The sequence below is a fragment of the Gallus gallus genome, chromosome 2, assembly GCF_016699485.2.
Source record: "Gallus gallus isolate bGalGal1 chromosome 2, bGalGal1.mat.broiler.GRCg7b, whole genome shotgun sequence".
Classification (NCBI taxonomy): domain Eukaryota; kingdom Metazoa; phylum Chordata; class Aves; order Galliformes; family Phasianidae; genus Gallus; species Gallus gallus.
In genome coordinates this window covers 50093469-50106338 of record NC_052533.1, presented here as the reverse complement: position 1 = coordinate 50106338, position 12870 = coordinate 50093469, and the positions used below count along the sequence as shown (strand labels likewise).

General features: G+C 38.9%; 1 protein-coding gene across 15 annotated transcripts in view; it reads right to left on the bottom strand.

Annotated features, from left to right (window-relative positions):
* The window catches only part of SUGCT (succinyl-CoA:glutarate-CoA transferase), a 429352-nt gene that overhangs the window by 305237 nt on the left and 111245 nt on the right, over nucleotides 1-12870 (bottom strand). For all 15 annotated transcript variants that reach the window (XM_040689369.2, XM_040689382.2, XM_046936920.1 and 12 more), the window contains 2 exons: nucleotides 7390-7461; nucleotides 3393-3490 (listed from right to left, as the gene is read on the bottom strand). In XM_040689369.2, the coding sequence (XP_040545303.1) occupies nucleotides 3393-3490; nucleotides 7390-7461 (170 nt within the window). The remainder of the gene's footprint in view (nucleotides 1-3392; nucleotides 3491-7389; nucleotides 7462-12870) is intronic.

Sequence of the window (12870 nt, the reverse complement as noted above, 5' to 3'; positions counted from 1 at the left end):
GTAGGAAGTGGAGAAAGAAGATAAGGACAGAAAAAAAGAGTACAGCAGGAAAAGGGAGCATAGGTGGGAAAGGAATAACAGCAGAAATATCAGAAGCAAAGCAAATACAAAATGCCCTGTGGGGTACTTCCTTGTGAATATCCTACAACCCGTGGGTTTCTGCAGTACTGTAGTCACTTCCCCACATAAGATGGGAAGTGCAAACACTCCCCCTCTCAAGACTTACAGGTCTGGTTTCTGTAATTCCCTCTTCTTACTCAGTGTGAGAGCCAGGTCTTTCAGAATATGCTTATCATTCCAAAGAGGTCGACCTGCTGATCCCTTTTATTGCGATCTGACTGCCTTTATGGGTGTATGAATTTATCTCCCCTACCTGCTCTCCCCTTCTTATCTTTCATGTGTCCTCTGTGGAGGGAGCTGAGATTCTGGAAGCAGGCAGCATGCAAGAGACTGGGGTGAAGAGCTGAGGACAGATGTGCCTCCTTCTTCAGATCTCTCAGGGGACAGAAGGGATGAGAAAATTCCTTCTGAAATGAATGGAGCAATTCACACCTCTCAGAGCTGTTGTTTCAGGCTACATTTATGTCTCAAGCAATATTCATCTCCACCTTGAATTCTCACTCAGCTCAGGATATCTGACCGTGATGAATAGGTCATTCCAAACCTTTCTGAAAACTCTGCTGTTTAAAGGTCATTTTTTTCTAAGTGCTATATAATCCCCATGCTTATCTAACTGCCTTAAAATCTGGCATGGTTACTGCAGGTGGTGAGTAGAACCTAAATTATAGGTCATTTGAGTCAAGAATTCCCAAGATACAGTTTTCTTTTAAAAAACAGCATTCCTTAACGTTGACCAATTGTACCAATGTTTCCTTTGTGCACACTTCCAGAATCAAACTGTGGCTAAAGAATCTCAATTGCTTAACATTTACCCTTGCAAAAGAAAGGCATCACCTGTCTCCTTGGTATTGAGACTTCAGATGTTTTTAAAAATTTCAACTCTACACATGCAGTGAATTAAACACTCAGGACTTCTGGGACTTCCTGACTTTTTGACCAGGTCTGAACATCTCCTAAATAAAACCTGGAAAGCCCTTTTCCCTAAGAGAAGGATGTTAAGAATCCTTGTTCTTGCACTTATTAAGCACTCAGGAGGTAGACATGAATTGCAGTCAGACTATTTTGAGAATGAAGAAAAAAAAGGAGATAAATAGATAGCTCTTAACTCTGGAAATAGTTAAACAGAGAGAGAAGGGAGCAGGCAGGTTATTACAGTCAGTAGAAGCCTAGTCTAGGCTCTGGTGGGATCTCAGCTCAACAGCTTGGAAAGTAAGTAAGCATATGCACACTGTGTAACAGACACAATATAGGCAAGCAACAGTAGTGTACCAGGTATCTGCCATGCAAATCACCAGATTCTCATACATACATGCAAATTTTTACATGCTTTTTATTGCTCGGCCTGACAGATCAAACAAAGTGGCTCATTTTTCCATTGCAACATCACTAGAAAAAGCTGCTATGCCTCATGTTGGAGGCAACCTACCTGGCACAGCATCAAAATGAGACGTGGATAAATGACCTAAATCCTCAAAAGACTTACATGCTCCTTTTCACCTTCCACCACACAAGGCAGGGGTTCATTTCCACAGAATTGATTGTAATAGAATACGCTGTTATGACAATCACAACTCTTTTAAGCTGTTCCAGCTATGGTTGCCATAAATTCAACATAATTTGGAGAGTAATTTAGATATAGTGAGGGAGGGCCTGCAGGTGTTTTTTTCTAACTAAGGCACCTTAGGTTCATATTTTCAGTGTTTTGGAAGCCACAATACTATCAAGCAATTGATGATTTAATTAAGATATTTTTCAGTGAAATTATGCCATTACTGTTTTGTCATTTCCCTTCATCTCTCAAGGGCTGACATTTTTCAGCACTGACAAACTATTCATTTAATTCTCTAAGTAACATTCAAAATGAACTACATATAATTTTATAAACAACTGTGCACAAGTGAATAAAAGCAAAGTTACCATGAAAGGTGTATGGAAACACATTCAACCTCAATGAATGTCAAAGATGTTTTGTTAAAATCAGTGTTTCAAAAATGAAAGCCAGATGAATTCACAGTATCGTGACATAATGCAATAGTATTGAAAGCCTTACTTCCAAAAGTGTGTACACATTCACAGCTGTACTTGCACATGAATTACACAGAAATGCAGCCTAAATGTTGCTAATAGAACAGAACATAAACTCTGACCAAAAAGAAGATACAGTGCAGTAATTGACACAGCAATGAGATAATGTGATGAACTAACAGCTCATTATATAAAAACAAATGAGAAATCTTACAGTTCAGTCAAAGAAGAAATGTTCATTGAACTTCAGTTTCTTATTCAGGTATTGTCCATAAAAAAAAATAATAAATCAAAATTAAACACATTTATCTGCGGATGGCAAAACAGCACCAGAGTACTGACATACTGGAGTACATCAGAAAAATACCATATTAAGTGAAACAAACTCCAACTAATGAGTCTACATGAATCAACTTTGTAAAATTAAGTGCAAATAATGAAAGAGATAAAAAGTACTTCAAAAGATATCTATTCTCTTCAAAGTGCTTAAAAATGGTAAGAAGATTGGGTTACTCCATACTGCCACACTGCACTGTAATAGGAAGGTACGTAAAAGATGAGTTCTAACAGTTCTTGAACAGTTGTACCACAATCATTTGAAAATGCAAAGTCACCTGGAACAAAGGCCTTTTCAGACGGTATGAGGATGATAACTACACAATTTTAATCGCTTGATTAAAAGGTTCCTGAGTTTTATTCTATACTACCTTTAACTAAAGTACTTATTAGGATGATTCTCACAGAGAATAGCAAGTATGTCTTTTATATTTCAAAAGGATACGCCCAGGGAGAATTTGAGGCTCAGAGAACCACAATACATAACCATTACAGAGAGTAGCATCAAGTGAAAATCCCTTGGATACAGCAACTCACAGTGAAAACTTTAAAACCCCAGTCACAGCCAAAGCAACATATGCTCCAAGCATTTCTTTTCCAGCAGTGACATTGGCATAAAGGCAAAACACACTAGTTGTTTCACTAAAATTTAAGTTAATGAGCTAATGGTAAAAGATAAGTTAAATGATTTCTGCAAACTCAGAACTATGGCTTGGCATCTTAGTAGTCCACGTGATAAGTTGGTGTGCAAAGGACAGTATACTTAACATCTGTAAAGTGTTCTCAGTACTTCCTAATAATAATAGTATTTCCGAAGATTAAAGTAAAAATTTCATATGATGAGGGCCCTTTATACGTGGATGTTTGCGTTAACAGATTAAATATCATTCCTTCTCTTTCAATGAACTCACCGAGTTGACAGTATGTCAATAAGTTCTTTTCTGTTCTGGACTCTCAGCTTATTAGTTTTGTATCTGGAATCCTTAATGACTTCAGGAAGATTCAGGATCTAAGTGAAAATAAAAGAGAGAAAGAAATATGGTTGGTAGGAGACATTTATAAAGCTGAGGACGTTCTTTAAGAACCTAAGATAGCTTTCCAAAAAGCACTACTTCTCATTACTATTTCATTTAGATTAGGAAATTAAGGGAAAAAAAAAAAAAAAAAAAAAAAGACTCCTGTTCAGTGTTACACAACAAGTACAGAAAAAGCAAAGAACTGAACAAATCTTAGTCGGTATCTTTCACGGTTACCTCGGAGAGACTCTTGTGATCATACTGCAGAACATGGAAACATTTTTAAATTATTACTGTGATGTTGGGGAGATCCGTGGGATTATCCTACAATGAGTTACAACTCACAGAAAAATAAGTAGGACTGTACTTCACATGCTAGACCGAGAAAAGCCATGTTTAAGAATGTTTCTTTTCATTTCGCTAAGTTCTGTCAAAAAGAAAAAAAGGTTTCTACTGAAATGTCAGTTTGTCTTTATAATTTCTTCAGAAAGAATTTTGATAAAGAAAATTGGTGGTATAACTTCCAAGGAAGGAGAAACATATCTTCTATATTTAACTCTCACCTGGTACACCAAAAATTTAACTGTCAAGAAAAGGCAATGTGAACTGTATTATAAATGGAATTAAATGTCAAGAATTAGTGTTCAAATTTTTCTTTTTGAGGGTGAGAGAGCACTGGAACAAGTTGCTCAGGGAGGCTGTGGAATCTCCTTCTCTGGAGATAATCAAAACCTGCCTGGACACTTTCCTTTGCAACCTGCTCTAAGGAACCTGCTCTAAAGAAGGTTGGACACAATGCTCTCCAGAGGTTCCTTCCAACCACTACAATTCTGTGATTCTGTGTAAGGGCATTTACGACGCTTTTACAAGACGGATTAGCTGTATGGACTACCAATACCTAGTATATAATTTATTTACTCATGCAATAATGTATTTATATAGAACATAAATAAATAGAACAAGTTTTGCTTTTACAGTTAATGTAGTAACATCAGCTACAGAGGAAGGCAGAAAAGAAGCTTATAAAGAAAGAGACTGTCATGTATTTAGTGGTCCTCAATGAATTTTTCTTCCTTATTAACTTGCCCAGGCACTCCTTGAATTCATATGTCTATGCGCAACCACATGCTAGTGATACATAGATTGTTGTCAGCCTCCCTTGAACTTGACTCATATTTATACTAATTCCTTCAAGATGGGTTCAGACCAAGGTCACTATCATTTAATGACTCCTCACTTCACTGAAAAGAATACGGACATGGCTTCAGCATCAAGTGAATAGCTGTTGATGAGTTCAATATTTTTCAAAAAATATTCTGAGACATTCAATATAGTCACCCTTGGCCTGTTTGTCACCCAGAGTGACAAAATCGAGACTGGAAACAGAGGTATCAACAAAGCTATCAACAAAACAATTATCATATTGCATAACTTTTCTGCAGATTTTTATTTGCAAGATAACATAAAGCATCAATATTCCATCAACATTTAATTTGCTCATATTTTCTTTTCTATACAATCTAGTTTAAGAAAACCATGACATATCATAATCTAGCTTTAGAGAACATTTTCCTCTTTCAGAAATTTTTTTAGAATTTTTTTTCTTCTTCTGTAACAATAATATTGGTTCCCCCTTCAAATTATTCCCTCTTGCTGATACAATTATTTTGGTATTGAAAACTATTGCTTTAGAAAAACAATGCAAAATTTTTCAGAAAATGACAGTGAATACTTGTTTTCAAGAGCATAAGCAACTGAGAAATTTGTTAGGAAATTATAGCTCCATTTGATGCTAAATGAAAAATTAACATATTGAGTTGTTCTCTATACTGCTTTAATTAATATTACTGACTTCATTGTCAACGTCCATCTCTTATAAAGCTATGTTCTCAATTTGGTGTCCAACAAATGCACATTGGTAAATTAATTATTAATGTGCCATTCATCTGTATCATGCTACCAAAGTTATTTTCCTTATTACACTCTGACCACTTAGAATGAACATTGTTCTTCTCCATTTCTCCTTCAAGCTCATTTGCAGAATAGTTGGCCTTGGCAGCGAAGATTTATTTAGGATGCACATTCAGATTTCACACCCTGCATTTTTTCCCCCAAAACTGTTTGTACTCTTCTTTGCTGTACACTAAATAACAGTTTTCTGAAGACTCTTGCTCAGTATTCCTATTTAGACTGAAGCAGCCACAAGCCAGGATGTGCTTCAGTAACACTTGATTGCTTTGAAATGCTCATTACAAAGTTTTTCAGCAATCATCCCTAAGTCCCCAAACAACCTACAGTTAGTTTTCACTGATTCTGAAACTATTCCAGTTTTTTTTTTCTTTCTTACTTGCTAAATGCTTGTCATAAAAGATACAGTTGAAGCAGAATGTTTGCAATTGTTTACAGCTTGAGACAGCTGTTATATTTCTAGAGTATGTGTCTTCAGGGCAACGGCTCCCATAAATTCTGTATTTTCAGCACCAACTCATCTCAAAAAAGTTTTCTAAAAGCAATCCCAATGTTTGAATTAGTGGCCTCTGTATTTACTAAATGTTCATTAGGGTGCTGAGGGCCTTCCTGTTATAAAGTCTTCTTCCTTTATTGGCTCTCCCTCTACTGTGTTTTAAGCTCCAAATCACCTTTGCCTTAACACAGAACATACCTCTAACAGTTTTCACAGCATTCTGCTGACCTCCACATTCTTCAATTTCTGTGCAATTTAACAGTCTAAAATCCATACCTACAAGAACTCAGTAAGGGGGGGGGGGAAAGAAAAGAAAAAAAAAAAAAAAAAAGGAATGTTCTTTTTAAACTCAAGTAAGATAGCTGGTCTACAGAAAAAAATGACCACCACAACCTGAACTAAATTTTCCATTTTCTTACTATCTTCGGAATGCAAGCAACCATAATTTTTCCATGTGCTGTACTTCCTACTTTCAATTCTAGAAATACTGGACAGTATGAATTAGAATGCTCCAGGAATTCAGACCATGCTTTCACATCGCTTTAGGGTGCAGCTCAGAGAGTTATGATACAGCTTGCTTCTATGTACTCCCTCCTTAAGGAAGCAACTGGTGCACCAGAAGATGAGGCTATGATTTGTGTTACTGCAGAATCTGAAGAGCCTGAAGTTAAGTGGGCCCTATTCAGCAGGCTGCTGATTCTAAAATGTATTCACAGCTCAGGGAAAAACAATTCCAGGCATTAAAACCACAGGAAAAGAGTACGTGAAAAATCCAGAACTAATTTAAAAGTTTTCAAGAATTTCCAGAGAATCATGTTTCTTCGATACAAAAGAAGTAGGATACCAGATTTTTAAAAGCGGCACTTCTGTTGAAACTTTGTTCTTCAACGTCATATCTGCAGCAATGCCAAGTCAGCCCACAGTCTGCAGTATTTCTTTTCCAAGCAGTCCACTAGATTCTCTGTGAGCACAGACCAGTGCACAAAAGGACAACAGGGTAGGCCACTTATTAAGGTGGCACACAGACATTCGTCCCCTAACCTGGCTATGTTAGTAACTGTGTCTACCATTGTATTATGGAAAACAGTGTCACATTTTCTCCTAAAAAAGGCACCAGCGTGACCTCCATGTAATTCACCATTCCATAACTAGAAGGTTACTAGCCAGTTCATGTTTTAGCAAACTAGTAGTGCAGCAGCACAGACTTCAAAAGGGGCTTGGCACCCACTAAGTTTGGAATTGAGGTGTTCTGAATACACAAGCAAAGCACAGAATGTCATCAGTCCCCTAAACAACCAGCTAGAAGCAGAGGGTTTAAATTTATTTATTTTATAAAAAAGGGGAATAAAGAAGCGATCAATAATTACTTCCCTATATAGAATGGAAGCTATTACACATATTTGTACTGGCAACCTCATATATCATTACCTGGCACACAGTGACAAATTGCTGATCATTTCCAGCTCCCACCACGATATAACCATCCTCGGTCTTAAAAGCCTAGAAGAACAAAGGTAGGTGATAAGCTGTAACAAAAATACAAAATATTAGCATAACTTTTAGGTGATAGTTTGTAAATAATGTTCAAATGCCTTCCTTAAATTAACATTTCCATCCAGATTCCAGTTCTACAAAAGTGGCTCACTGTCAGTGTTTCCAAGATCAAGCTCCCGGAGAAAACAAAAATTCTTTTCTTGCACTGAGGATTTATATACATATATATTTTTAATAAGAACTTCATTACTGTGGCCTTATTGACATACTTCATGTTTAAATCACCTCCAGTTAAGATTTTCACTGGGACCAAGGAAATCTGTAATTGGCTCTAGCCAAGATTTTTCCACTGTACATCTTCTAAAACTAGATAATGCAAATGGATTCTCCTTTCTTCCACCCCTCTCCTTTATTACTGCTGCAGTTGTCACAAGCACTTGGAAAAACCTCTTTTGCTATTTGACTTCAGTGGAAGAGGACAGCACAGCTTATGCACTAATGGTGACAAGGCCTTGCATTAATCTCTTACAGAGAACAAAACACATCTTCCATTCTCTCATATCAATTTTCTCATCAGCTATCACTGCCTGACCCAAAGCTGGAACTCTTACTATACATTTTGGTTAAAAAAAAAACACAGGTAAAAGCCCTAGAGTAGAAACAGTAATAAATGTCTCCCATCAGTGTGGCTTATTCTACTTCACAAACAGAATATGTCAGTACAATTTGCAAGCTTTTGTACAGAGACAACTACATCCACGCCAGTAGTCTCTAACCACTTGGCTCAGTCAGTTTGCAAATTCTGTGTGGCAAATTATGTCCACTGAAAAGAAACTGCACATGGTATTTAGGTTACCATTTGTTTACTTCCTCTACATTTCATTTCCTCAGAAATAGTCAGTGATTATGTTTATGAATGTATTTCTCAGAGATTTAATTAAGTACTTGGATCTAAAATTCATAGCAAACGAAGATGAAATTCAGCAAACATTGAGAACCAAGCATGCAAAAAAAAAAAAAAAAAAAATCCACTGACTTGATCCCAGGACAGTAAAAGTCTAGAAGCATGCATAATATATAGGTACTGCATACTCACACTAAGAAAAGCAGTGAGTAGAGAAATAGTTGGGGAAAAGAATACAAAAAAGAAAGTTGTACATAATTGCATAAACATTTTTAGATAGATCTATACATGCAGATTTCTGTCTAACAGTCATGACACAGCCTTGCCTAACAATATGTAAGAAACATTCATTTAATTTTTTAGAATGCATGCTTTTTAGTAGGAATAGTTATGAACCAAAGCTGCCAGTATAGCCTTACTACCTTCACTTACATGGAAGATCTATTTCATGACCCCCTGCACCCCAATCTGATCTGCCTTCGCTGATTCTCTGAAGTCTAAAAGCAACCACTTACATTTCATACCAATTATGGTGTAAACACACATATCTGTGTGCATATGTAACACAATATAGCTTTTATTGGTACAACCACCTACCACTTCCACTAAACACAAATTACAAATTCTTTTACACATTCTTTTATACTTTTAGTCTGAATGTCTGTTACAGACTGCAAAACCCACAAAGTATGTCATGCACTTATATATAGATCCCATCTTTTCACATTCCAAAATCTATTCAAACTGGTGATATGAGCAAATCTGAAACAGCTTACTATTTATCAGCAGCTTCTTTTGAGACTCACGTCTATGCAAGAAGGCTGTGATCACACAATAGCTGCATGCCACCATGAGACATGTGTCTGCACCGTGGGCTGCCTGGGGAGCAGCGGAAGTCACTTGAAATTTCAGGGCCTGGCTATTAGCATTTGGGCTTCAGTGGCTTTGTGGAATGTGTGGGAAAAAAGATTATTCTTAATTGCACTGTATGTCTAAAAAGCCAAATCAACAATCACGTCAACCTTACACAACAAAAATGGTATCATCATAAATGCAGCAGTGTCTTTTTCCACGAAGCTCAACTCAAATGTCTTCAGCAGCTATTTTAAGCTTCCCATTACAAAACAACTGATAATTTGTCACTCACTGCTGCTGATAAAGCAGAAATATCCAAATGTTATTAGCACAATATTGATGCCAACATTTTAGGGTGTTAACAATGGTTTTATTCATAACCCATAAATGTACGCACACTACAGGTTACCACAGGTTACTGACTGGTCACAGAAAGCTTCATAATATTATACAAAAGAAAGTAAAAGCAAAGTGCAAACAGACTTTAATGAGATTTTGTTTTGATAAACTACTGTCTATCACATCAAATCACTTCATATTAGTGCAATAAAAGGCATTATGCATGCAAGGCAAAAGTCTTTTTACACTTCCGCTTCTTCTAAAGAATGAAGTCTTCTGAGAATATTATAAAGAACATGATCACAGTTTAAATTGTGACTCCCATGTGCTATATATCCTGAGCAATAGAAAGTACCTTGGAGAAGACAGGAACCAAAAAATAGACTGAAGAATTAGTTCACGCTTACTCCGTGGCAAAGATGGGAAGTTTGTGCACACAGCAGAGGAGATTTCAGCATGATTTGATAGGCTTGGAAAAGATCACCTGAAAATTTGCTTTGAACAATATACACACAGAACAGCATAGTAACACATAGGTGTTGAAAGACAGAAGTTAAGACTCTCTGTGAATGCATCAACACCTGTCATCAACTAATAGATGACAAAGGACTTCATTAAGATTCAGCATCCAATCTGAACATCCCACCCTGTATATCTAAGATACTTTGTGTGCCAAAACTCCTTAAACATGTGGAATATAGACTCTATCCAACTTCAGAAATGTTTTAAGTGGTTTACAGAAAATGTTATATAGACTATACAATAAGGATGCAAGAAAAACTTAACTTCAGTTCATTGTCAGAGTGAGCAAAGACTAGTTTAGATAAATTGAGGCCGAGCCTAGCCAGTCTCAGCACGGCTCTATGTCACTATCATAGAATCCTAGAGTCATTGAATGCTTTGTGTTGGAAAAGACTGTCTAAAACCATCTATGCCCCACCATAGGCAGAGACACCTTTTACTGGATGAGGTTGCTCCAAAGCCCCACCCAACCTGACCTTGAGCGCTTCCACAGATGCCGCATCCACAGCTCCTCGAGGCAGCCTGTTCCACTCCTTCACCACCCTCATAAAGACAGATTTCTACTTTACAACTATCTGTGTAAATTTACCCTTTTTTGTTTTAAACCCTTGTCCCATCACTACAGGCCCCTAGTAAAAGTCCTTGTCCATCTCTCTTGTAAACTCCTCGATATATCAAAAGGCTGCAGTAAAGTATTCCAACAGCCTTCTCCAGGCTAAAATCTCACAGCCTTCCTTCATAGCAGAGGAGACACTCAGACACACTCAGACAAGTTTGGATTCCCTAGGGGTGATGGAGCCCTCCAGCCCCTCTGGGCACTGGTTCCATGCCTGAGAACCCTCGTGGTGACAGTCTTTTCTTTTTGCCCAGCTGGGAGTTGTCCATGCTGCAGTGTGGGCCAAGCACCTTTGAGAAAAGCCAGGCTTCGTCTTCCTCCACACTCCCACCAGCAGCTGTTGGTAGCACTCAGACCCCACTCAGCCTTCTGTCCTTAACACTGACCAAAGGCAGCTCCCCCAGCCTGCCCTGGGATGCCAGGTGCCCTGGCCCCTCCCCAGCTCCTACATGCCCTGGGCTGGGCCCTCATCCCACCTGGCAATGTCTTTCCTGCACTGGGGAGACCAGGAGGGGACACAGGAATCCACACACAGACTCAGGAGTTCCAAAGAAAATGGAGGAACATTTATTATTTTGGTTATTTTTGTGGATTCGGGCTTTTTTTAGTGTTGCTCATTTTCTTTTCTTTTTTTTTTCAATCATTTATTGTCCAAACATGAAAGAAGTCCTTCATGCTGAACATCAGTCTTTTTCCTATGAGAACCAAAGCCTTCTGCTGCTCTACAAGAACAGCCACCTCAGTCACTTTGACAGCTTCTTGCAGCCCCAGGCAGCTCAGGTCCCTTTGCTGGACTCCTCCCGTTGCCCCAGCACAGCAGCCCAGAGGATGCCAGTCCCTACACTCCCCTCTTCCTCTTGGTGAAGAAGACACGAGAGGTCTTAGCAAGGGAGGGGGAGAGAACAACAAGGATGGGCTCATAGGAGCCTTGACTGCCAAAAGAAGAATTCCCAGGAAATGAATGTCCCATGTGAGCCTGCAGAGTGGTCCTGAAGTTGAGGTTCCCTCAACTAACAGTAAATTTACAGAACAGAAGGTTCAGTGCCAACAATGAGGTGCCCATGTGGGGGGAGGTGGAAAGGACCCCACACCACTCTGATGGTAGTGGTGGGTTCTGGGTCTCCTCCTACATTGCCTGAGAGCAATGGGTTGGTGATGGTTCTGCCCTGAAAGAGGTTGATCTACTTTCATCAGTTCTTCCTCCACCTCTGCATCCACCTCCATGGGCTCCTCATCACCCTCAGGTAGGACCACCTCCATCAGCTCAGTGGTGTGGAGCTTCCCATCAGCTGCCTCATCTTGGCAGGCAGGCAATCCATCATGCTTCCTCAGAAGAAAAAGCAAGCAGCTTCGAAGCTCAAAGTTAAGTTGCCAATGGCATCTGTCGTTCAGTTACTTGAGTTGTGGACACAGGGCCCCCCTATTTATAGGGCTCAGAACAAAGGATGTGAGGTGACTTATGATATCAGGAAGCCATGGCGATGGCATTCTAACAATGTCTCATGGTAATGAACACATGGCGCTGTTAGGAGTTGGGGCCTACAGCCTAAGAGTTGCTCAAGTTTTGAAGGAGGAGGAAGGATGGGAGAGCTGGGACCACCCTAAAGACTATAGCAAATGTCAATGATACAGAAATATTGAATTCTGAGTTTGAGCGAGGGAAGAAAGACCATTTCTGCATAAGAAATGAAAATACAAGGAACAGAGATGTAAAAAGATATTCAGATGTTATTGCAAATGGCATGAGCTATGCTGATTGCCTAGTGATTACAAATAATTGAGTATAATGATGTCTGATCATGTAGCCATCAGATATGTGTCAGGATGCACAACTGAGAAGGCTGACAGGATCGGAGGTTAAAGAACGTTTTAAAATAAGTGGAGATTAATGAAGGTCTGGGGTTGTCTCACAGGCCTGTGCGGGCATCCTTGTTTCCCAACCACTTTACAAGTTTTATTGCTCTTTTCTGCCCATGCTCAAGCAACTTCTTGTACTGAGGGGCTAATGTTTAGCCAGCTGTTGCCCTGCAACCCTCGGTTCCTTTCTGGCCAGCAACTTTCTAGCCCCTCTTCTCCATGCCTATATTGCACCATGGGGTTGCAATAATCCAAGTGCAGCACCCCACATTCAGTCTTACTATCATGACTGGAGTCAGTCCAGTGATGCAGCCTATCCACG